The 27,109-nt window shown below is 43.8% G+C and overlaps 1 protein-coding gene across 4 annotated transcripts in view; it reads right to left on the minus strand.

The window, feature by feature from the left end:
- ARHGEF33 (Rho guanine nucleotide exchange factor 33) overlaps positions 1–27,109 on the minus strand; it is a 583,069-nt gene that overhangs the window by 195,317 nt on the left and 360,643 nt on the right. For 2 of the 4 annotated variants that reach the window (XM_073627670.1, XM_073627672.1), the window contains 2 exons: positions 18,055–18,167; positions 16,691–16,750 (listed from right to left, as the gene is read on the minus strand). In XM_073627670.1, the coding sequence (XP_073483771.1) occupies positions 16,691–16,750; positions 18,055–18,167 (173 nt within the window). The remainder of the gene's footprint in view (positions 1–16,690; positions 16,751–18,054; positions 18,168–27,109) is intronic. The other 2 variants (XM_073627671.1, XM_073627673.1) reach the window with 1 other exon arrangement.

Consider the following 27,109-nt stretch of genomic DNA (forward strand, 5'->3'; position numbering starts at 1 on the left):
CCCATGTTGAGGGCATGCGGCCTGGTACGGCTCAGGAGGGGGGGCGCTCGCCCGTCCCCACCCCCTTTCCTGACCTACCGGGCTGCGTGCTCGGACAAGGGTCTGGTATGGATTCTGGGGGGGACCCCAGGCCGTTTTTTCGGCGCAGGGGTTCCTCTTAAAATCCGTACCAGACCTAAGGGCCTGATATGCCCCTGGGGGAAACCCACGCCGGTCTTTTATTTAAAATTTGGCGTGGAGTTTCCCCTCAAGATTCATACCAAACAGTGCGAGTCGGTACCCTGTCGGGTTGCCATGGAGATGGCAAACCACAGCTAAACGCAACCGCAGCTAATCGCACTGTGCAAATGCAGCTGATCGCAGTGCCTGGAGTCTAAATTTCACAGGAAAAATACATGCTTTTAAGTGCGGCAGAATAGCCGTCCGTGTGAAAGGCGCCATAGAGTCTACAAGCTATGGTGCAAATCATTGAAAATTGATCACACCTCATGTACTGAAGGCCTATCTCATTTCTTGAAACCCTAACAAGCCAGGAAAGTACAAATACCCCCCAAATGACCCCTTTTTGGAAAGTAGACATTCCAAGGTATTTAGTAAGAGGCATTGTGAGTTTTTTGAAGTTGTAATTTTTTTCCCCACAATTCTTGGGAAAATGAAGAATTCTTTTTTATTTTTATTTTTTTACATAAAATTATCATTATAACAAGTTATTTCTCTTGCACAGCACATGCATACTTGCAATGACACCCCAAAATACATTCTGCTACTCCTCCTATAGCGATACCACATGTGTGAGACTTTTACACAGCCTGGCCACATATCAGCCCAACAGTAGCACCTTCAGGCGTTCTAGGAGCAGAAATTACACATCTCATTTGATGACAACCTATCACACTTTTGAAGGCCCTTGAGCACCAGGACAATGGAAACCCCCACAAAATGACCCCATTTTGGAGATCTAACACCCAATGTAGAATCCATGAGGCATAACGAGTATTTTAAATGTGTGAGACTTCCTGGATCCATTACCTCACAGAAGCGCTCCCTGTTGCGCTTTTTCTTATCGGCTGCCAGGCAGATCATACCCTTATTCTGGAAAACCACCACTAGACCCCCACTTGCCTTATGGGTTTCGACAATGAATGACATTATGTGCATGGAGGAGAGGATAGCCACGGATAACGATACTTTTGATAAATTCAAAACTTTATGGCTTATCAGGATTGAATACTCTACATCGGACGCCCTGAAAACCTTATTGACTACCCAAGGTTAGATACAGATACTCACACTTACCTTCAATACTCCATGCTCATGTTGTCGCACCGGGGTCTATTCCACGCCCCCCCCTTGTACCCTGCCCCTCTTTTCTTTTTTCCACCCACTTTTCTTTCCTTTCTCTTCGCCTTCCTGAACTCTAATGCTACCTCATAGTCAGTGGTTATAGTTTCTTCTAGATGAATCTACACGTTTTCATAGACAGATCATTACTACATAATATTGTCGGATAATGAGGGTTTCCTATCCTGCAAGATTTAATCCAACATTGTACGTTGGAATAGGATATATCCAGTAATGTTTTTGTTATTGATAACTGACTACCAACCTTTTTGTACAAAATTTCTTTGATATTATCAATAAAAACATATTTGACACTAAATGTGTGAGACTTTTACATAGCCTTGCCACATACAGAGGCCCAACATTGAAGTAGCACCTTCAGGCGTTCTACAAGCATAAATTAGACATCTCATTTCTCAACCACCTATTACACTTTTGAAGATCCTGGAGCACCAGGACAATGGAAACGTCCACAAAATGACCTTCTTTTGGAAAGCTAACAACCCAACGTATAATCTATGAGGCATAATGAGTCTTTTGAACAGTTCATTTTTTTCCAGAAGTTTTTGGGAAATGTGGAATGAAAACGCATTTTTTTTTTTTTTTTTACACAAAGTTGTCCATTTATAAGATATTTCCAACAGACAGCATGTACATAGCAAAAATGACACCCCAAAATACATTCTGCTACTCCTCTTGAGTATGGCGAGGCCCAACATCCAAGTAGCACCATCAGGCATTCTTGGAGCATAAACTACACATATAATTTCCTGACAACCTATTACATTGTTGAAGGCCCTTCATATTTATAACACATAGCATGTACTGTACATACCAATTACAAATCAAAATACATTCTGTTGTGCAAAGGGTAAAAAAAAGATTACCTGCTGTTTTAGTAGTGCAGTGGTCCACAGAGGAGAGCATTGGTCCAGGCAGCAGGCAGGAACGTGGACAGCAACAGCAAAACAGGCAGCAGACAGGAATACTGTCCACAGTCAGTACAGGTAGAGATGTTGTCAGCACAGCCAAAGCATTGGTCCAGGTAGCCGGCAAGGATGTGGTCAGCAGCAGCAAAAGGATCGCCCAGGCAGCAGGCAGGAATACTGTCCATAGTTAGTACAGGCAGCAGACAGAGATATGGTCAGTACAACCAAAGTATTGGTCCAGGCAACAGGCACATGGTCCACAAACTCCTGGGTCAGTGCAGGCAGAGATATTGTCAGCACAGCCAAAGTAGTTGTCCAGGCAGCAGGCAGGACCATCAAGCTTAGGGCCTCGGTCAGGAAAGAGAGGGGACAGGGGTAGAGGCTTCTCCCACCCAAATCTCTTTGAAGCCTCTGGACAACCAGACCCTGTTCTGGGAACACAGAAAACCAAAAACTGTTTTTCTCAACTCAGAACACTCTTCTGGAGCCCTCACATATGTAAGACCCCTGTGTAGCAGGGTGAAGGATCAGTCCAAGGGGCAGGCAAAAACATGGTCAACAGGCCGAGGTCAGTGCAGGTAAAAGGCAGAAATAGACGGTAGGCAGAGGCATAGTCAATAGTCCAGGGTCAGTTCACGTGAAAGGCAGAAACATGGCGGATAAACAATGCAGACGGCAGGCAGAGGCATAGTAGATAAACAGGCCAGGGTCAGTTCACATGGAAGGCAATGATGTGGTTGGTTGAGACACCAGGGAAATATTGAGGACAGGAATTGAAAATGGGGAAATGGCAGTCTATTAGAAATATGGGCTAATAGTTACAAGAGTGTGATAGCGTCTGAAGCATTCTCCGATGCAAAGGCCAGATTGGGAGGGACATTGGGGACAATGGAAAATGGTGTCTTTCTTAACTCCTCTTTTGGTGCACATCTGACATTGATTTTGGCGTCTTCTTCTGGCTGCTGATGGTGGAATATGGTCAGGAAAATGGCGCTCATGTAGTCTGCTGACACAATCAAAGTGAATGCTTTCGGGGGGGGTCCTTGTTGATAGATCAGGGCAGTGGCGATGTCTTCAATAAACTTTAGGAAGCTGTTGGGTGTTTCCATCGATTTTTGATAGATGATGAAAGAATTATACATAGCCAAATGAAAAAAGTAAATTATACCAGAAGAAGGGTTTTCGTGTTGATAGATAGGGCTGCAACATTTGATCATTTAAATCCACCCCCTACCCATGAATTTATTGTACTCATGGATACAGGAAGGCTTTCGAATGGGACCGCGTCTTCAGTGAAGTTCCACCGAGGTGTCATCGTGGCTTGTGGACATGATATACACATCTTTCCTATCCCTTCACTTCACAGCCAACACTTCCTCATTCCTCAAGCTTGTCGATTCCCCCCTTTGTAGCCTTGTGGTGACTAGTCTCTGTGGGAAGCCCTTTCTGTATTTTCTTGCTGTACCACAGGCCAAAGTATTCTTCAGGTATAGGTGGCAGAAAAAGGGGCAAACTAGTATAATAATTGTCCATATCAATGTGATACCCCTTTTGCAAGAGTGGGAATGCCAACTCCCAGACAATTTTCCCGCTTATTCCCATGTACGGTGGACACTCAGGGTGCTGGAGCTGGGAGTCTTTGCCTTCATATACGTGAAGGCATGCACATATCCGGTGGAGCTTTCACAGGGTCTGTTGAGCTTCAATCCGTACCTCACCCTCTCACTGGGGATATACTGCTTGATTCCCAGCCGGCCTGTGAAATGGACCATGGATTCGTCCACAGAGATGTTCTGGTCGGGGCTATAAAGTTCGGCAAACCTCTTAGAGAAAAAATCAATTAGGGGGTGAATTTTATATAGTTTATCAAAGTCTGGGTGATTTGGGGGGGGGGCACTGTGAGTTATCACTGAAATGCAGGAAATGCATTATAATTTCATATGGTGTGTGGGGGAGAGGGTTGGTAAACCAATATCCATGCACTTCATTTTTTTGAGCGTTAGTCCTAAAAACAATTTAAGCTCTTCCACTGTTAGGGGTCTCCATTCAAAAGGATGGGCATAGCTTGAGCTGGGGTTGTTTTCTATGAATTGCTGGGCACAAAGATTGGTTTGGTCCACGATGCCTTGAACTAATTTGTCAGGAAAAAATAAATTTAAAAAATCCATTTCAGAAAAACCTTCAGTGTTGACCTGCACACCTGGCTGTGCTGTGAAAAGGGGGATTGTGACTGACCCTGTGCTAGAAGGCAGCCACAATGGGTTTGCCAAGGCATCCGGAAGCTGGATTTGGGCTCTGATTCTTTGGCGTGAAATTCCCCCACTTGTACTGGACCTTTTCTCCTGGGGTCTAGCAGCGCTTGTACTGGGCCTCTCCTCCTGGGGTCTAGCGGCGTTGGCATTTGCCAATTGGCCATTGGGGTGTCTGGCACTGCTGGTAGCTGCCTGGTTTTCAGACCGTCTTCTTTTTGGACAGACTACTTCCTCCTCTGTTTGGGATGCCAATGTACTGCCTTCGACGGGCTCATATTCTGAACCAGAATCGGAAGCAGAACTGTAACTGGGCGGTGAGAGCTCTCAGATGCTCTCATCGGTATGTGATATGCCTCTTCTGGAGTGTATACTTTTCTGGACATAGTGGCTGTATGACGGGTGACGCTGATGGGCTGCGCGTCAGGGACTAATGGGCTGAACGTCAGGGACTAATGGGCTGCACCTTGGTAGTAATTGGCTGCACAGACAGGTACTCTGATAGGCTCACGGAACAGGTACTCCTGATGGATGGGCACTGTGAGTTATCACTGAAATGCAGGAAGCACATTATAATTTCATATGGTGTGTGGTGGAGAGGGTTGGTAAACCAATATGCATGCACTTAATTTTTTTGAGCGTTAGTCCTAAAAACAATTTAAGCTCTTCCACTGTTAGGGGTCTCCATTCAAAAGGATGGGCATAGCTTGAGCTGGGGTTGTTTTCTATGAATTGTTGGGCACAAAGATTGGTTTGGTCCACGATGCCTTGAACTAATTTGTCAGGGAAAAATAAATGTAAAAAATCCATTTCAGAAAAACCTTCAGTGTTGACCTGCACACCTGGCTGTGCTATGAAAAGGGGTATTGTGGCTGACCCTGTGCTAGAAGGCAGCCACAATGGGTTTGCCAAGGCATCCGGAAGCTGGATTTGGGCCCTAATTCTTTGGCGTGAAATTACTCCACTTGTACTGGGCCTTTTCTCCTGGGGTCTAGCAGCGCTTTTACTGGGCCTCTCCTCCTGGGGTTTAGCGCTGTTGGCATTTGCCAATTGGTCATTGGGGTGTCTGGCTGTGCTGGTAGCTGCCTGGTTTTCAGACCCTCTTCTTTTTGGCCAGACTACTTCCTCCTCTGATTCGGATGCCAATGTACTGCCTTCGACGGGCTCATATTCTGAACCAGAATCAGAAGTAGAACTGTAACTTGGAGGTGAGAGCTCCTAGCTGCTCTCATCGGTATGTGATATGCCTCTTCTGGAGTGTATACTTTTCTGGACATAGTGGCTGTATGACGGGTGACGCTGATGGGCTGCACGTCAGGGACTAATGGGCTGAACGTCAGGAACTAATGAGCTGCACCTTGGTAGTAATTGGCTGCACAGACAGGTACTCTGATAGGCTCACGGAAAAGGTACTCCTGATGGGATCACGGGATGGATACTCCTGATGGGATCACCAGACAAGGAACTCCTGATGGTATGACAGGTACTCAGATGGGATGACAGGTACTCAGATGGTATGACAAGTATTCAGATGGGATGATGGGTACTTGGATGGGATGATAGGTACTCTGACGGGATGACAGGTACTCAGATGGGATGGATGGATGACAGGTACTCAGATGGGATGGATGGTGACAGGTACTCAGATGGGATGGATGGTGACAGGTACTCTGATGAGCTCAGACAGGTACTGATGACAGGTCCTCTTTATTCAGGTATCGGTAACTCACTATTAACAGCGATCTCCTCCTCACACTGGATCGGTGTGTGAGGAGGATAGTTAGTCAGGTTGAAAAAAGACACAAGTCCATCCAGTTCAACCATAAATTGAACTGGAACCCAGTAACAACCGTTACCCTCAGGTTTGTTGACATTAGTGACCGGCTGTGATTGGACAAAGCCAGTTACGTGGTAAAGAGCCAATTTAATTGGTTCTTTACCCTGATTGGGGCTGGGCTTTGTCGGAGGAAAAAGTCTAAACTGCGATTGCCCCCGGGGGCACGCCGATCTGCATTGTGATTGGCTGTGATTGGATACAGCCGGTCACGCGGTAAGAAGCCAATTTCATTGGCTCTTTACCCTGATCAGGGAGGGGCTGTGTCCCGAGGGACACGCTCGATCCACGATCATCATTTCACGGGCCTCTGGGGGCCCGCAGTAGCGGTGGGCAGCCGAGGATGTCATATGACGCCCGCCCAGGATGGGAGATCCCATCTGCGGATGTCATATGACTATGGCTGGGTATTGAAGTGGTTAACATTAAAGCTCATTTGTCACAGTTGCCCAGTTAAATAGTGCATTGAGGTCAGCTTGTAAATTGGAGACATCCAGTAAGGACATAGTTCCACTGCATACCTTGGTGTTTGGGGAAATTGCATAATATATATTTCCTTATTATTATTGTGGCTCGTTAATAAATTCTAAGCCTTCAAATCTTGGTTAAGGAGGCCATATAAGAACATAGTGTAAAAGGAGAACCTTGCGCCAAACAATAATTAATAAACCTAATATATATATAGCTGCTCCCCAAAACAATGAAAGAACACTGTGCAATTGGAAGATGGGTGATAGGAGGCGCTGTGTAGCTAATAATATGTGCCTTATCTTAACTGCTTCAGCCCCGGAAGATTTTACCCCCTTCCTGACCAGAGCACTTTTTCAACTGACAATCGCACAGTCGTGCGATGTTGCAACCAAAAAAAATTGACATTCTTTTTTTTCCCCACAAATAGAGCTTTCTTTTGGTGGTATTTGATCACCTCTGTGGTTTTTATTTTTTGCGCTATAAACAAAAAATTTTGAAAAAAAAAACAACATATTATACTTTTTGCTATAATAAATATCCCCAAAAAAATATAAAAAAACTAATTTTTTCCTCAGTTTAGGCCGATATGTATTCTTCTACATATTTTTGGTAAAAAAAAAATCACAATAAGCGTATATTGATTGGTTTGCGCAAAAGTTATAGCGTCTACAAAATAGGGGATAGTTTTATGGCATTTTTAGTATTAATCTTTTCTTTTATTAGTAATGGGGCGCGATCTGCGATTTTTATCGTGACTGCGACATTATGGCGGACACATCGGACACTTTTGACACTATTTTGGGACCATTGTCATTTATACAGCGATCAGTGCTATACAAATGCACTGATTACTGTGTAAATGACACTGGCAGGGAAGAGATTAAACACTAGGGGGCGATCAAGGGGTTAAGTGTGTCTTAGGGAGTAATTCTGACTGTGGGGGGATGGGCTACCACTCACATGACAGCGATCACTGCTCCCGATGACAGGGAGCAGTGATCTCTGTCATGTCACTAGGCAGAATGAGGAAATGCCTTGTTTACATAGGCATCTCCCCGTTCTGTGGCTCCGTGACATGATCGCCGGGACCCCAGCGGACATTGAGTCCACGTGTCCAGCAGACACGGTCACGCTGTACACGGCGGGCACGCCCGCTAGCCCTGCCAGTTAAAGGGGACGTAAGGGTACGCCCATTTGCCCACAGCTGCCATTGTGCCGACGTATACCGGTGTGCAGCGGTTGGCAAGTGGTTAAAGGCCATATAACATGGAATAAAGTGACATGTGCAATAAAGGTGCAAATGAGGTAACTACTATCTGCCTAAAAAGTGCTATAGGACATAGAAAAATCAATTCCAATATAAAGTGCAACAATGAATGTACCAATGTGGGATGATTAATAAAAGAAGCATAAAAAAAGTCCATAATGTAAATTAATAGTGGCTTCTGGATGGCAGAGTTCCTTCACCGTTAACATAAAAATGACACCAAAAGTGCTCAGTTATGAAAACTGCTCACCAGATGGATATGACCTCTTTAATTAAAAAGATGGTCTAATGTGCTGTAGGGAAATATCTATTAGGTACCCTTAGTTAATGGTTGAAGCCTCTGTGCTGTGTCCTCCTCTCCTCCAAATTATCTCATAAGGAAACAAAAGGACAATCCATAACGCAATACTGTATTTTTATTTAAAAATAATACAAACAAAAGGCCGGGTGCCTGCTTACATTAGTGGATGCCTTAGCCTGGCACTAAAGATAGCCTGCATGAATTGCAATATGAGAGCTGCTCACCGCCAAGCTGGAGTGCGTTCCACTCGTTGTAGGAGAGAAGCCGGGATCCGGAAGTGACGTGACTGGAAGTGCCTCGACGTATGTTTCGTAAGAATTACATCATCAGGAAGCATATCGGTCACTGGGCATGCTCGCCCTATATGGCTAGGAAGTAACTGCGATTGGTGGAGCTACAATTCTCCGCCCTCCACACTCACGAAAATTATTCATGCATCTTTCTAATGATTTTATTATCTATGCATTGGTTACCCATGCAGAGTATTCAAATCCCCCATAGTCCTGACATAATAAACAATTGTATATTATACACTTCATAATGTAATACACTAGAATTAATATAAAATATACATAAGAATATAAAAAAATAATGACAATTTTAATTTCAAATTTATTAAAATACCAAACCAGTTGATAACCGTGGTCTGGCCATATGCTTGAGTGGTACAGACCTATGTAAATATATTGGGAACCTCAAAAAACTTTATTCATCATGGGACCCTATTCATTCATTAGTTAGAAAACAGTTTAAGTCTAACTCTATGTTCATACCAGCTGTCTATGGAATCCTGTGATGAATGCCAATTCCCCTTTAAACTTTTTAGGTTAGTTAGGAGTGAATTTCTATCCATGAGTGAAACTTTATTTCTAAATGTTTCCAATTCTTTAGGGTATAACCTTTTTCAATAAACCTAGTGATAAGGATATCTGATTGGGTTTTAAAATCCTGCAAGCTGTCACAATTTCTTCTCACTCGCATAAATTGGCTTTTGGGTATCCCCCTAAGCCACTGCGGGTGGTGACAACTTTGTAAAGGCACATAACCATTTCTGTCGGTTTCTTTTAAAAATGTTTTGGTAGTTATTTTATTTTGTTTTGTAGTGAGTACCAAATCTAGATAATTGACTGTCTCTGTGTGATATTCTGCTGTGAATTTTAAACCATACAAGTTTGAGTTTAGCATCCTAATAAATTATTTCAGACTCTCTGTGAAACCTTCCCATAATAGTACGATATCATCAATGTATCGCTTATAAAATAGGAGGCCCTTACGTTTTTTAGCATAAATATTTTCTTCTTCCCATTTTTTAAGTACTACATTAGCCACACTGGGGGCATAACGTGCTCCCATTGCTACCCCTTAAATCTGTTTATAATACTGGTTGTGAAACCAGAAATAATTATTATCCATCGCTATTTTTAGCTCTTCAATCAAAAAATGGATTTGCGCCTTTTTAAGTGAGGATTGATGTTTTAAAGCCCATTTGATTGCTTTCAAGCCATCACTTTATTGATATTAGTATACAACGATTCAATATCAACTGTAGCCAATATGGTATTGGGGGTGACTTCAATTTTTTGCAGCATATTAATTAGTTCTCTACTATCCTTAAGATAGGATTTTCTTTGTGTGACCAATAGTTTCAAATAGATGTCTAGATACTCTCCCACTCTGGAATACAGGGAATCAATTCCACTGATGATGGGCCTACAAGGTGGATGATCTGCAGATTTGTGTACTTTTGGGATTATGTACATCACTGGTAATCTATGAGCTTGTGGGATCAGTTATTTTGCTTCATTTTTTTATCTAGAATTTTTTGTTTGGATGCCTTTATTTACCCACTCAGTAAGTTTCAATTTTAATTTGGTTGTGGGATCTGATTTTAACATTTTATATGTGGTATTGTCTGAAAGTAATCTGAATACCTCCTGATGATAATCTTCCTTAGTGAGTATTACTAATCCTCCCCCTTTATCTGCCGGTCTCACTACAAAGTCTTTCTTTTTTTCTAATTGTTTGATTCTTTCCCATATTCATTCATTTTCTTTATATTTCTTTATTTTTAATTGTTTGACCTCATCCTGAATTAGGTGTTTGAATACCTCAATAAAATGATGTGTGCCTTTCTTGGGGTTAAACACTGAATTGTTTTTTTTTAGTCCACTATGCACAAACTCCTGATCTCCAGTCCCCACTGGGGAAGGATTAGACAGGCTCGCAAAATGTTTTTTTATATTAAGCTTTCTCACATATTTTTCAATGTCGATGAAGGCTTTGAATTTATCAAGGTTTCTATCTGGTGCAAATTTTAATCCTTTGGCTAGGACCTCCATCTCTTCCTCTGAGAAATGCCAGGATTAAAAAGGTCTGTGTTTAATTGTCCCATTTTCTTTTTCTTTCTCCTTCCTCCTCTTTTTCCTCTCTTTCTATACAGTCCCTTACATGTTGTTGGGGAGGTGGAGGTGGGGCCACTTCCTAGCCATATAGGGCGAGTATGCCCACTGACCGATACACTTCATGATGACGTAATTCTTACGAAACGTACGTCGAGGCACTTCCAGTCACGTCACCTCCGGATCCCAGCTTCTGGTTTCTCTTCTAGCACAAGTGGAATGCACTCCGGTGAGCAGCTCTCATTTTGCAATTCATGCAGGCTATCTTTAGTGCCAGGCTAAGGCACCCACTAATGCAATGCTGTCCATAAATTTAATTTATGTCATTTATTTCCCACAAATAGAGCTTTCTTTTGGTGATATTTGATCACCACTGGGCTTTTTATTTTTTGACATTTTTGCAAAAAAAAAAAAATTTTTTTTTTGCTAAAAATATGCACTGTCACTTTACTAATGACACTGGCTGGGAAGGGGTTAAACATCTAGGGCGATCAAAGGGTTACATAGCTGCCTAATCAGGGAAACAAAATCCACCACATCCCTGCAGACAGGACGGAGCTCTGGCTTGTGTACATAGGCAGAGCTCCATCCTGTGTCTCTCCTCGCCGATCAACGGGTGCTGCTAACATCCATTGGCTGACACCTGCTAATCAGCATCTGCTGTGACTAATCACAGCAGAAGCGGCGTGCACTATACGGAGATGCAGAGTCACAAATATATACGTGATTCTGCACAGAACGTCCGCCTTCTAGCAGTAAATCTGCTATCGGGAGGTCTTCTAGCAGAGACTGAGCGAATAGGTACTGGCCATCTAATTAACAACATTTACTGCATGTCAGGACTGGGCTCAGGCCTTCCTTCTCAGAGCAGGCCGCTCAGCTGTTGGTTATTTGCCAGCTCCAATCTTTTCCACAGTGACTCACCTGATGATGATATCCTGTTCGTCAGTCCTACTGGTTACTTAAGCTGTTCAGTTCAGTTCCCCTCTGCCTTCGCCTTGGTCAACACATCCAGAGACTCTCTCCTGTGTACCAGTTGAAGAATTGCTTGGCTGACGTCCCTTTTGGTTCCTGATCCTGCTTGCTGTTCCACTACGCTGATTCTCCGGTTTCCTGATTTCCTGGCCTGTCCTGAAGTACGCTGATCTCTGGCTCTCTGGCATCCTGGCTTTTCTGACTATCCGTTCTGGTTACCAAACTGGCTATGATTTTACTACGATTTTACTACGTTGCTCTGTTTACCTTTTACTATTATTATCCCCTTCCCGCCGAATGTACGCAGATGTGCGTACTCGGCTTTCCGGGGTTATACCAGGATGATGCCCGCAGCTGCAGGAATCATCCCAGTACCATGTTGTAGAGCTGGCGATCGGCTATCCAGATATAACAACCGATGTGGCTAAAAGCCGCTCGGCTGTTATACTGGAGGAGCGGGAGGGGACGTCCCCCCTCCCGCCGCCTCCCGCCGCTCTTATCGGGCCTCCCGTGCCATCTCCCAAGGCTGCTGGAGACCCTGGGAAGAATCAACTTTTTTGGGCCATTTCCCAACAATTTTAGTCTATGTGCTGATGTAGCCGCCTTCGTAGCTGCTTGTTCCGTGTGTGCTCAGAGTAAGAAACCACGACACCTTCCAGTGGGCCCCCTACAACCCATACCCAATGGAGAGAGGCTTTGGACCCGCCTGTCCATGGATTCTATTGTGGAGTTACCCAACTCTCAGGGCAACACAGTTATCCTTATAGTGGTTGATCAGTTCTTAAAGATGTCTCATACTCATTGTATTCCACTTAAGAAGTTGCCCACATCTAAGGAACTGGCTTCCATTTTTACTCAGGAGATCTTTCGCTTACATGGGCCACCCAAGGTGATCGTTTTCCTCTGCACATCACCCGCAGTCTAATGGGGACACAGAACGAGCCAACCAGTCACAATAGTGCCTTGAATTCTGCTTCCCGATTGTCCCCGTTTATGGCAAACTATGGTTTCCAACCTTCCATGTTGCCTGACTCATTTGTTCCGCAGAGCATCTCTGCTTTAGAGGAACATCTCCGTGGTCTTTGTTCCACTCGGGCACAAGTCCAGGAGGCTTTGCGACATGCCAATGATGGGTACAGACTCCATGCTGACCGCAGACGCCTGCGCCTTGCTACCAGGATGGGGACAGGGTCTGGCTGTCATCTTGCAACCTCCGACTCTGTGTTCCCTTACTGAAGTTGGCACCTTGGTTTATTGGGCCTTTCGGTATTCTCCGCAGGATTAACCCAGTGGCTTACGCTTTAGACCGTCCTTCTAATATACGTATCTCAAATGTATTCCATGTCTCCTTATTAAAACCTTTGGTCTGCAACCGCTTTACCACCTCGGTGCCATGTTCTCACCCAGTACAGATTGAGACCCACGGGGAGTATGAAGTACAGGCCATTGTTGACTTCCATACGTTCTGTGGGTGTATAAAGCACCTGGTGCATTGAAAAGGGTATGGTCCGGAGGAATGCTCTTGGGTATCATCCTCAGATGTACTTCTCAGAGCAGGCCGCTCAGCTGTCGGTTAATTGCCAGCTCCAATCTTTTCCACAGTGACTCACCTGATGATGATATCCTGTTTGTCAGTCCTGCTGGTTACTTAAGCCGTTCAGTTCAGTTCCCCTCTGCCTTCGCCATGGTCAACACATCCAGAGACTCTATCCTGTGTACCTGTTGAAGACTTGCTTGGCTGAAGTCACTTTTGGTTCCTGATCCTGCTTGCTGTTCCACTACGCTGACTCTTCAGTCTCTGGATTTCCTGGCCTGTCCTGAAGTACGCTGATCTCTGGCTCCCTGACGTCCTGGCTTCTCTGACTATCCATTCCGGTTACCGAACTCTGGCTATGATTTGACTACGTTGCTCAGTTTACCTTTTACTATTATTATTATTAAACAAGTGTGATTTTAACTGCACTTCTGTCTTAGTCTGATTCATGGTTTCTGACACTGCATGCAGACTTTACCGGGACGGTAGGTGCACCACCATAAAGACTGGGCCACGATGCTAGCTGGCTGAAGAAGTAGGACTAAAAGCTTCTCACTCAGCTGATTCACAAGAACTTTGACTATTCCATAGTAAGAGGTACATCTTTAGGGAGTCTTATATTTCATTGCTGCCGTTATTTAGAGTGCACTCTAAAATGGAACTCTATAGCCTATTGATTACAGAGAAGTCATCACAGTATTAATTATCATTGCTGTTACTGTTTTCTAATGCCATTACTTATTGCTGATTTTGTGGATTACCAGGTTTACTCTAACTTTGCTACATAGAACTCCATTCTATGCTGCTATAGCCTAGTGAACATATTGATAGTGAACTGTGAATTGATCTAATCCTTTAGGTACTCACTTATATGCATAATGCTATTTACTGCAACCTGGGACAATATAGTGGGTTCGTTTACCACTAGCCAGCCTGATGTTTGATTTTTGATACTAAATCTTAGTTGTGTGCAGGGTATCTACAGTATATATATCTGTACTCAAAGTAGCAATACAGTATACATTTGCTTAACCTGGCATCTCAGTGGGGCTGAGGTTGTTCTCAGAGTTGAGGCAGAAGAACAGAGAGTCAAAATGACCAAGCGACTCCTGCGGGGGGGGGGGGGTTGCCCTACACCTGTAATGTCTTCTTGCGTGGGACAGGAAGTGAAGGGTACAAAACAGCAAAAAATAAACTGCAAAAAATAAACAAGCGACTGCCCCCCCTCCTGAACCATACCAGGCCACATTCCCTCAACATGGGGGGATGCTTTGGGGCAGGGGGGGGTCTGTGTCCCCCTATGTAAATCCATTGTCAATCATGACTACAACACCACCGCCGACTCGAAAACAAAACGCTCCGCCCGCCATGGAGGCAAACCGACGAATGGCTGGCTTGCCGTTTTTTCAGTTCCTATAGGTAAAGGCGGGGCCAACTGGTGACATCACCTGGTGGCACTGCCCCCTTGTGACGTCACCAACTGGTGCATGCTGGGTCAGTGACATCACAAGGGGGGATGTTGCCAGGTGGCCCCGCCCTTACTGATATAAAAACTGTTAAATGGCAAGCCAGCCATTCGGGTGAAGCTTTTTTAATAAAGGATTTGTCAAAAACCTGTGTACTATTTTTTTTTTATTTTGACATTTTATTGGTGAATAGGTAGGAGAAATATGTACCCTATACTCATTCACATAGGGGGGAGCCGGGATCTGGGGTCCCCCTTGTTAAAGGGGGCTTCCAGATTCCAATAAGCCCCCTGCCCACAGACCCCCACAAACACAGCCCAGGGTCGTGGGGAAGAGGCCCTTGTCTCCATCAACATGGGGTCAAGGTGCTTTGGGTTGGGGGAGGCAGAGCCCCCTTGCCCAAAAGCAAGCCCACCATGTTGAGGGAGACAAGGGCCTCTTCCCTTGTTGGCTTGGAATGGTTCAGGAGGTGGGGAGGGCTCTTGCTCAACTGACTGCATGGCTGCATGCTCGGATAAGGGTCTGGTATGGATTTTGAAGGGGACCCCACAGCTTTAAATGTTTTCAATTTTGGCGTGGGAATCCCATTAATCCAATAACCAATGACACCACAAAGCTCCTAATTTACTCGCTGGTTATCTCTCACCTCTACTACTGCAACTCCCTCCTCATTGGCTTACCTTTAAATAGGCTATCCCCTATTCAGTTCATCATGAATGCTGCTTCCGGACCTATCTACCTTACATAGTTACATAGTTAGTCAGGTTGAAAAAGGACACAAGTCCATCTAGTTCAACCAAATGCAAATGTTGATGCAATGTGCTGCCATTCAAACGAATGGGCTGTCTTGAAGCAATGCATGTGAACATGTTGCATATCACCAGTTTTCCCATGTGTGAATGGGCCCAAAGTGTTTAAGGGCTGTAAAGTGTTAAACCCTACCTTATTAGTTGTAATTTTAATAGGCTGTTAAGTCTTAAAGGGGTTGTAAACCCTTGTGTTTTTTCACCTTAATGCATCCTATGCACTAAGGTGAAAAAACATCTGACAGTGACTGGCCCCACAGCCCCCCCCCCCCCTGTTTTACTCACCTGAGCCCTTCGTTCCCTCGGCGAAGTCGCGCTATTCTCCTATGCCTGGGGTTCTCGGCTCTTGATTGGATAGATTGATAGCAGCGCAGCCATTGGCTCCAGAAGTCCATCTAGTTCAACCAAATGCAAATGTTGATGCAATGTGCTGCCATTCAAATGAATGGGCTGCCTTGAAGCAACGCATGTGAACATGTTGCATATCACCAGTTTTCCCATGTGTGAATGGGCCCAAAGTGTTTAAGGGCTGTCTAGTGTTAAACCCTACCTTATTAGATGTAATTTTAATATGCTGTTTAGCCTTAAAGGGGTTGTAAACCCTTGTGTTTTTTCACACATCCTATGCATTAAGGTGAAAAAACCTCTGACAGTGACCGGCTCCACAGCCTCCCCTCCCACCCCCACCCCCGTTTTACTCACCTGAGCCCTTCGTTCCCTTGGCGGAGACGCACTCTTCCCCTCTGCCTGGGGTTCTCGGCTCTTGATTAGACACAGGTGCTGGGGGGGGCGGGGCCGAATCCAGCATTTGTGTCTATAGACGCAAATGCTGGGCTCGGGAGCGCGCTTCTTCCAGGGGGTTTACCGATGCGAGGAGGAGCCACGAGAGCCACCAGGGGACCCCAGAACACACTGATCGGGGCCACTCTTTGAAAAATGAATTACAGAGTGGAAGTAAGTATGATATTAGTTATTTTAAAAAAAATGAGGGTTTACAAACCCTTTAACACCACATACTTGTTGGAAAATTATGTAGATATGGAAATCAAAATCTGACAGTATGGCCAGGACATTTTGGTATAACTTAACAGAATATATATATTTTTTTTTTTACTCACTTGTATTTGTAAGTGCGATAATGCTTTCACTAGCAGCACTCACTGACCTGGGTACGGTACCTGTATTTAAGTAAAAAAAACAAAACAAATAATTACCATATTTATTTTTGAAAAATAACAGTATATCTAAAACAAAAACAACAACAAAAAAACATTCTTTTTATTTTAGCTAGTACAGGGAATAGGTAAAACTTGTTACAATCCTTGCCCCCTGGGAGAGATTTTCCCCTGCTGGAACAAATCAGATCATGCTTTATTGTTATTTTTTGCCTTCTTCTGGAGAAAATGTGGGTATAGGATGGTGTATATGGAGGTTTTCTATTAGTTAGTTTCCTTTCTTTTCTATTGGTTGAAGTAGATAAACTTGTGTGTTTTTTCAACCTGACTAACTATGTAACTATACGATTTACTAAAAGTGGAGAGTGCAACATCTGGTACAGCTCTGCATAGAAACCAATCAGCTTCCATGTTTTTTTTTTGCCAAAACTTAATTGAACAGGCTGAAGTTAGAAGTCGATTAGCTACCATGCACAGCTACACCACATTTTGCACTCTCCAATTTTAGTAAATCAACCTCCTAAGTAAACCAAAATTTTAGATTTGTTTCTTCACAGTTAGTGAGGCAAAATATGAAGGGTTAATCTTATGCCCCGTACACACGATCGGATTTTCCGACAACAAAACCGTGGATTTTTTTCCAAAGAATGTTGGCTCAAACTTGTCTTGCATACACACGGTCACACAAATGTTGGCCCAAAATTCCGAACGTGAGAATGCGGTGACGTACAAAACGTACGATGAGCCGAGAAAAAGGAAGTTCTGCTTGATTCCGAGCATGCGTGAACTTTTGTGCGACGGACTTGTGTACATACAATCGGACTTTTGAGAACCTGCTCTCAAACATTTGTGGGCGGAAATTCCGACAGCAAATGTTCGATATAGCATACACACGGTCGGAGTTTCCGACAACAAGTTCACATTCAACATTTGTTGTCGGAAAATCCGATCGCGTATACGGGGCATTGGAGTGAAGACACTAACAGAAAAAACATTTGACTTTCCCTTAGCAGTGGCAACCTTATAGATTCAATAAAGGTTTTGAATACATTTTGAATTGATATACAAGCGATGTCTTGATATAAGAGTAGTTTCATACCACAACTGAGTATAAAAGAGAAGAGAGGCACCTCTAAAGCTATGTACACACAATAGGATTTTCCGATACATCACTGTGTTTGCACATTTTTATCATAACAGTTTATTGTTTATTATCATTATCTGTAAGTCATATTATAGTGGGGGTATATTGGCAATATTGCAGTCCTGCTATTTTCTATGCATACATTGTAAGTATAAAATTGTACCTTTCTCACATGATGATGTCTGGACTAGGTTGTTATAATTCTGATTAGCCATCGTGGTCTCAGAATGGCTGGATTTCTGTGCTTGGGTTGCATTCTCTTCCTTCTGGATTCTTCTAGGAAGAATAACAGTCACTGCAAACACATTACCATCTCACAACATGGATAAACAAAAAGCGTAAAAAGGGAATTTCAAGTCAAAAATTTTCAGCACAAATATGTGTATCCACCATAGTCTTCAAATCCCTTTTATTCAACATTTTTTTCTAGGTCAGTTATTGACTAAAAAGGGAAGCTAGAGGATCAATATGTCAGCTAGGTAAAAAAAATTCAAAATTATTTCACAAATTATAAATGCTAATTCATTCATTTTATAGTATAAGCAAAATTTAGTGTCTATGTATTCATTTTACTTTGCTTCATTTACTACAGTGTGCACTTTAAATAATCCTACGAAGACAGCTATTGTAAAGATGAACTATAGAAAAATACAAAAAACACCAATGAATGAAGTTATTTTTTACTTATTATATTATTGTTATAATACAGGATTTCTATGGTGCCAACAGTTTGTGCAGTGCTTTACAATATAAAGGAGACAATACAGTAACAATACAATTCAATATAAGAGGGTTAAGAGGGCCCTGCTCAATTAATTTTAATTATTTTTTAAAATATTTAATGCATTTTAAATACAGTATACATTGTATAAATACCTGCATTTACCTAGTAGTGTTGTGCAAACGGTTCAAGCATGAATTCAGGCTGAACATTGGCTGTTTGCCGTTCAGTGAACACCCGAATTGTTGGGGCGTTTGAATGTTTGTTTGGCCCTCCGATCACGCCAACACGCACTATGCACCACACATTGGAAGCCCTGATTGGCTGAAGCAATGAAGGATTTGCCCAATCAGGGCACAGAACACTGTCAAAGCCATGATTGGAGAAAGCAATGACGGCTGTGCCTACAGTACCTTAAAAAGTATTCCTACCCCTTGAAATTGTCCACATTGTCAAGTTACAACCAAAACATGCAAAGTGTGGCGTGCATTTATATTCAGCCCCCTTTACTCTGATGCCCCCCTTAACTAAAATCTAGTGGAACCAATTGCCTTCATAAGTCACCTTAATAGTAAATAGAGTCCATCTGTGTGTAATTTAAAATCAGTATAAATACAGCTGTTCTGTAAAGCCCTCAGAGGTTTGTTAGAGAACCTTAGTGAACATCATGTAGGTCAAGGAACACACCAGATAGGTCAGGGATAAAGTTGTAAAGAAGTTTAAAGCAGGGTTATGTTATAAAATAAAACCCCAAGATTTGAACATCTCACGGAGCACTGTTCAATCCATCATCCGAAAATGGAAAGAGTATAGCACAATGCAAGTCTTCCAAGACATGGCCGTCCACCTAAACTGTCAGGCCGGGCAAGAAAAAAATTCATCAGAGAAGCAGCCATGAGGCCCATGGTAACTCTGGAGGAGCTGCAGATATCCACAGTTCTGGTGGGAGGATCTGTCCACATGACAACTATTAGTTGTGCACTCCACAAATCTGGCCGTTATGGAAGAGTGGCAAGAAGAAAGCCATTTTTGAAAGAAAGCCATAACAAGTCTTGTTTGCAGTTTGCGAGAAGCCATGTTGGGGACACAGCAAACATGTGGAAGAAGGTGCTCTGGTCAGATGAGACCAAAATTGAATTTTTTGGCCTCAAAGCAAAATGCTCTCTGTGGTGGAAAACTAACACTGCACATCACCCTGAACACACTATCCCCACTGTGAAACATGGCGGTGGTAGCATCATGTTGTGGGGATGATTTTCTTCAGCAGGGACAGAAAAACTGGTCAGAGTTGATGGGAAGATGAATGGAGCCAAATACAGGGCAATCTTAGAAGAAAACCTGTTATAGTCTGCAAAAGACTTGAGACTAGGGCGGAGGTTCACCTTCCAGCAGGACAATGACCCTAAACATACAGCCAGAGCTACAATGGAATGGTTTAAATAAAAGCATATTCATGTGTTATAGGGCGTACACACGGTCGGACTTTGTTCGGACATTCCGACAACAAAATCCTAGGATTTTTTCCGACGGATGTTGGCTCAAACTTTTTTTGTCTACACACGGTCGCACAAAGTTGTCGGAATTTCCGATCGCCAACCACGCGGTCACGTACACCACGTACGACGAGACTAGAAAAGGCCGGTTCAGAACCAAGCGCGGCACCCTTTGGGCTCCTTTTGCTAATCTCGTGTTAGTAAAAGTTTGGTGAGAGACGATTCGCGCTTTTTTAGACTCGTGGCTTTCAGATCGTTTTCTGCTGTTCAGTTTGTGCTTGTGGGTTTGTATCTGCTCTTCAGTGCGTGCAAGCAAGTTCCGCGTGACTTTAAGTAGTCATTGTATTCTTGTTCGTTCGTTACTGGTTTTCAGGTCGCTCTTCACAGGCCTTGCTGTTCTTCAGTACGTTCTGTTACTTCGTTCTGAGCAGCCGACCGTTTTCTAGCCATGTTTCGTATGCGTACTCCTCGTAGGGTTCGTGCTGTGCGGGGGCTTGGTGTTGGGGTCCTGACCTTGACACAAGTCCAGTCCATGAACAGGGTGGGGAGGAGTTCATGGACCAAGAATTGGTTGCTTCAGCGTGACCAGTTCTCTCATATGCCTTTGCTCCGTGAGATCCGTGAGAATAATCCTGATGATTTCAGGAACTTTCTCAGGATGACGGACCCCGTGTTTCACCGTTTGTTGGCTTTGCTGACCCCCTATATCAGCAGGAAGGATACCTGCATGAGGCAAGCCATCACTCCGGAGCAGAGGTTGGTCGCTACCCTGCGGTATTTGGCGACAGGGAGAAGCCTGCAGGACTTGAAGTTCTCGACAGGCATCTCCCCCCAGGCTCTGGGTATCATTATCCCAAAGATCTGTTCTGCCATCATCCAGGTCCTGCAGAAGGAGTATATGAAGGTAAGATTTTTATCCTTTAATGTCACATTTTATTGTATTGAATGTTTGCTAATATATTGTATTTCTTTCCTCATTCCCTAATTACTATGATTGGAATATGCTGTGAATGTCCCCTTTGTCCTCATGCATGCTGGATTTTTATGTAATTATTATTTTAGGTCCTTCATACATATTTGCCCTTCAATAACCTCCCCAGCATGGTCTTTCCTGGCCTATATTCACCTCATGTAGTCACTTAACAATGTATTTTATCAGCTCTATAGTAGTGCTTTACCCCAAACACCCCCTAAAATGTTTGGAAATGTTATTTTTGATTTAAATTCAGGCAGAGTGCCAGAGGCTTTTTTTTTTGGTGTCCCCAAATAATTTTTTGTAACCCTCCCTCCCCCAACTGCTAAGTCAGCTGAACCCAATTCTCTATGTATCCTCAATCATCTATCTGCTGACTTTGCCAAACCCATACACACTATACCCACCTCTTTACTGGTCAGATTTATGGATGAATTCCCCAAAGCATGTAGTGCAAGGGCCTGCCTGTATACTTTCCAATGGTACTGTTTCAAGTTTTTGTATCCTATTATTATCTTGATAGGTAATAGCAGAATGTCCAAATGTCCTCAAATGTGTACAATGTGTATTTATATCTTTGTATTATGACACTTCTTACCTGTCCAGTGGTCTGCCAATAGCGTAACTAAGGAGGGGCTGTTTCAAGTAATACCCATTATTTAGGCATTCAGCTCTCAATGAAGTGAAGAGGGTTACCTGTCCAAGATTCCCCCCCCCCTATAATGTTAGAAATGGCCCATGAGAGGGGGGGAGGGGGAATATGATAGGTGTACCTTATACTTTGGCCTTGTTACATTCCCCTTACTAAATGCTATCTGGAGGTTGCCACATAATGTTTGTGCCTAATCTGCTTGCCATGTTTCTGTGAAAAAATAATAATGTTTATTGTTTTTTCCTCAACAGTTTCCTTCCACACCACAGGAATGGCAGACTGTGTCCTCCCACTTTGCCCAGCGGTGGGACTTTCCTAACTGCGGAGGGGCAATTGATGGGAAACACGTCCACATCGTCCCACCACCCAACTTGGGGTTGTACTATTATAATTACAAGGGGTTCAATAGTATAGTGATGTTGGCGGTGGTGTCGGCTAATTACGACTTCCTGTATGTGGACGTGGGGAAGAATGTCCGGATGTCCGATGGTGGAGTCATCGCCCAGACAGAGTTTTACAGGCGTCTCCAGAATGGAAGCTTGGACTTGCCAGCTCCAGAGGACAATGTTGAAGGACTCCCATTTGTGTTCGTTGCTGATGAAGCGTTTGCGCTGGGGGACCACCTGATGCGGCCATTCCCAATGAGGACCCTCACCCCGGAACAGAGGGTTTTTAATTACCGGCTGGCCAGAGCCCGAAGAGTGGTGGAGAACACATTTGGAATCCTGGCCAGCCGGTTCCGACTATTTCTGACACATCCATATGGCGGAGTATAAACTGAACCATATTATACTGGCGTGCTGTGTTCTAGATAACTTTTTAAGGAAACATTCGGCCAACTATGCTGGCTCAGTTGGGCCTGAGGCCGGAATCCTACATCAAACCACACTGACGGCGCTTGAAAGTGGCCGTCCTGGCTTGCCCTCCCTGAGTGCCCGTGATGTCCGGTTACGCTACCTGGAGTTCTTTGCGGGTAGGGGGGCTATCAATATGCCAGAAAATCTGTGAAGCCTTTTTATAATAAAAAAAAAGAAATTCTTGGTGGACATTTACTGCTTGTGTTTGTTTTAGCTGACCCTGACAGAAATGTGTTGAGTCCAGAAAATGTCGTGATTGTGTAACCTTAAACAAAGCACTGTTGGCTGTTATTTCCTAAATGCAAAAACACATTTCACTACAAGTGCACTTGCAACTGCACTGAAACTGCACTTGTAGTGCAAAGAGGATTTGCCCTTAGGAAATAACACCCATTTTTGCAGAAAACAGCAATTACATCACCCCAAAAGTGTTGTATTGTAGTGTTGAGACAATAATCCACACATTCTTGAGTAAGCAACTTTTTTATACCTGCACAATCACATGTGCATTTACCAAAGGTTTTTAAAACAAACCAACATGTTTGTTGTATAACAATTTTTGCAGTAGCATTATCAAAAATCGAAATGTCCATTTCAGATAAAACAGGCCTGTGTAAAACCAACAAGAAAGCCAAAAAACTTGAACTTACAAAGTTCACATTAGGTAAAACCTGAAGGCTATATCAGACATCAGTATTTAGGAACTGGGTTTGATATAGCGTTCAGATGGGGGGAAATCACCCCTGGAAAAGCCAAATTTGGAAGATGCACACCAATTTACGAATGTCAACATGTGCTATCTGCCATCAGGGGGGATCAAGGGACGTGTTTTGGGGGAGCAAGCCCTTCCTCAACGCTACTTTATAATTGAGGAAGGGGTTGCACCCCCAAAACGCGTCCATTGATCTCCCGTGATGGCAGATAGCACATGTTGGCACACTGTGTGCATCCTCCAAATTTGGCTTTTCAAAACATTGCAAAAAAATTTAAAAGATTGGACCACAATCCAAAAAGTGATTTTGTGGAGTTTTAAATTCGCCCCAAAACATCAATGATGTTATTATTTTTTTTAATAACATCATTGATTTTTTGCTGTATGTTTTGCAGTTCGACATTACACCCCATGATCTCCCCGATCAGGATCTGGGCACTTTCTGATGTGAAACGTTCTGGATCCACAACATCACGATCACCTAAAAAGAGAGAAAGAAAACAAAACAGGTCTCAAAAATCTGCCACCATCCATCTCTTTTACCTGAGCCTGTGGTCGCAGACACTCACCTGTTGTGGTGCCAATCTCCACCACATCTTCTTCTTCCTCCTGCACTTCTTGTGTTGGTGTTAGTTCCCCTTCTTTCAGAGGTGGAGGGTCTATGGTCTCCTCGGATGAGGGGTGTCCTCCGAGTCTTTTCTCCCCTATGTAAAACAAAAATGGTATAATTAGCACACAGATATTTGATGGCAGAACTAGAAATAGGAAACATTGCTTGGAAGTGGGGTACAATTGTCTATTTTAGCAGAGTTCCAAGATGTATTTTTTTTATTGGCCTTTGTCAAGCTGCAATACTTTACCTGTTTAGTACAAGCTTCACAGATGGAGACCCCCCTATAGTATACACTGGAGCACCTGTGTGGCCCCCTAATAAAAATTGTGTTCTTGTGTCCCACACTAGTGCTCCAGTGTCCAGATGTGAAAACAGCTGCTGAGTGTCCTCTCCTTACACAGAATCTAGTTGGCATTTCATTCTAGTAACAAACCCATCTACACAAACAACTATTTGGCATCCAAGTAGGCCAAAAAAAAATGTGGGAAAATGCATATGGCCTAAACAATGGTGTTTTAGAGGCCGAAAGAAAAATGTTTGATACGAACAAATAATGGGCCCATGAACATTAAAGTTGCCCTTTTAAACTGTACAATTATGAAAGCATATGGAGCAGCACGAACGCAATAAAGACAGAAAGAATTGGAACACAGCACAACTACTTACTTTTTTGCAGCACTCTCCGGATCTTTCGGTACTGCTCTGGCTCTCTTAACTTCAGGTCCGACCACCGCTTCCTGAGCTGATCTTTCGATCGTCGTTCCCCCGAAATTCTTGTGAAGGCTTTTGACCACTTTCGCCATGATCTTTGCCTTTCTGATGTTGGGGTTGGGGTAAGGCCCATACTTTCCGTCATAGTCGGACTTCTTCATGATGTCGACCATCTCCAACATCTCTCCAAAGGACATATTTGTGGCCTTAAAACGTCTCCTTCTGGATCGTGACGTGTCCGGATCCGGGCTTTCCTCCTCCTCCTCGTTCCTGCAATTAGCACGCACCTGCTCTAACTCCGCCATGTGCTCTTCACCCACTGCGCCGAACGAAAAGGGGTGGGGAATAGACTAGAAAGAACGTCAGGGGCGGGCGGAGTTACACGCATGCGCAGTGTGTATAAAGTGTAACACGCGTGCGTATTACGTACGATCTGTGAGCGGAGGAAGGAGCATTGGACGCGCCGATCGTAAGAACGAAGGTAAGAGACAAACTTGTGCCTATACTGCTTCTACATTGAAGCCTATATTGTAACAAGATTAGGAGAGTTTTGTCTGACATTAGGCTTTGTCTTGTGTTGTGTCTTGCAGTGAACATGGATATCTTAGTGAAAGACAATGACTTCATGTCAGTATTCATAGATATCTTAAGGGAGCTGCCATGTCTGTGGGAGATTAACCACCCACATTACAAAAACCAAGCAAAGAGGAAGGCAGCACTGGAGCAATTGTGTGAAATTGTGAAGCAGGTGATCCCCACGGCAGACATCACCTATTTGAAGATCTTCATTGGTGGCCTGAGGAGCACATATGTAAGGGAGCGCAAGAAAGTCCTGGATTCACAGAGATCCGGAGCAGCAGATGACATCTATGTCCCCAGGATGTTGTACTACGCAGGTTGCATTTTCTGGCAGGCCAGACTGAACCCAGGCCATCCCTCTCCAGTCTTCCTTCCACGCTTCCTTCCCCCCCGGCTGAGGCTTCTGACGCCCAACCTGGGCCTTCCAGGCAACATGTGGAGGAGCCCAGATTGAGCCAGGTATAGCATTCCTCTAAATATTTCTGCTTGTCCAATCAATGATGTTAACTAGATATTAGTTTGGAGTACTAATTTAGGATTGTGATTGATGAAGCAAAACATTACAACCATGTCCCTTTTTCATACACAGGGAAGTCTCAGCCAGGAGATGGCCGGGCCGAGCCGACTGGCTGATCTGCAGGTCCCTCCACCCCCCCTGAAAAGAGAAAGTGGCAGTAGGAGGAGTGCCCTAGAGGAGGCTACCGGAGGACTCTTTTGGAGGGCTACAGAGGTCCTGGGAGCACGACAGACCGTGGAGGAGGACATTGCTGCCGTCATTGCATATAAAATGCAGAGGATGGAGGAGGGCCAACAAGTCTTGTGTGAGGCGCTCATATTGGAGGCTCTTAACAAAGGTATGAGGGGCCAAATGACAGCTCAGACACACCTTTGCAATGGTCCTCCTCCTCCTCCTGCAGGTCCTCCTCCTCCTTCTCCTCCAGGTCCTCCCAGTCCTCCTCCAGGTCCTACTCCTCCTCCTGCCACATCTCCAACTGCACAGCCACAGCCCGGAATGAAGCGTGAAAGGAAGACCAGTAAGTGAGGACCCTGGATCCAGTCTGGTCGGCCAAAAAATGCAGCCTCTTGTGGTACCACAGCCTGGGGACACAGATGTCATCTGCTGCTATCCGAATCTCTGCGAATTCTGGACCAGACTGCCCTCCCTTACATATGGACTCCTCAGGCCACCGATTTTGATGTTCAAGAATTGATGTCTGCCGTGGGGGTCCCAGGCTTCGCTAATTTCTCCTGTTGATCCAGTGTTGCCTTCCTCTTTGTTTGGTTCTGAGCCCTTAATAAAGGATTTTTGTTTTGAATTATACTCTCCTATGTGTTTTACTTCAAAAAGGACAGTTGGTTTGTGAGGATTCAGGTACATTTCAAATATACAATGTGAAATGAACAAGGGACACCAACACCAAACAATCTCCTTGAGATTAAATAATAAAAGATATCAATGGTGTTGGGGTAACTTGACACACAAAACACACACAAAAATATTCTGGAGTAAAAATAAAAATAACATTGAACAAAGATCAGCCTTTGAAAAAATTCAAACATTAAAAAAAATAAAAGGCTTGAAATCCCCAAAAAAATTAAATAAAAAAAAAAATTCTGTCAGATGTGACAACTAATAACAATATATTCAGGGAATCCCAATAAAAAAACAAAAATAAAACTTTGTGAGAAGTGTGTGTGAATATGAGCAGCAAAACTACTTAATTCTTGTCACATTATAAAGAAGAAGAGAGTGCGCTGTATTAAACCATTTTTAACATTGCAGCATGACGAAAGTGCTGTATCCATTGCGAACGCTAAGTTTACCAGAACGAGCTGTTCCGTTTTGGAATTTCTTCTGAGCATGCGTGGCACTTTGTGCGTCGGAACAGGCCACACACGGTCGGAAT

The sequence above is a fragment of the Aquarana catesbeiana genome, linkage group LG04 (assembly GCF_042186555.1).
Source record: "Aquarana catesbeiana isolate 2022-GZ linkage group LG04, ASM4218655v1, whole genome shotgun sequence".
NCBI lineage: Eukaryota > Metazoa > Chordata > Amphibia > Anura > Ranidae > Aquarana > Aquarana catesbeiana.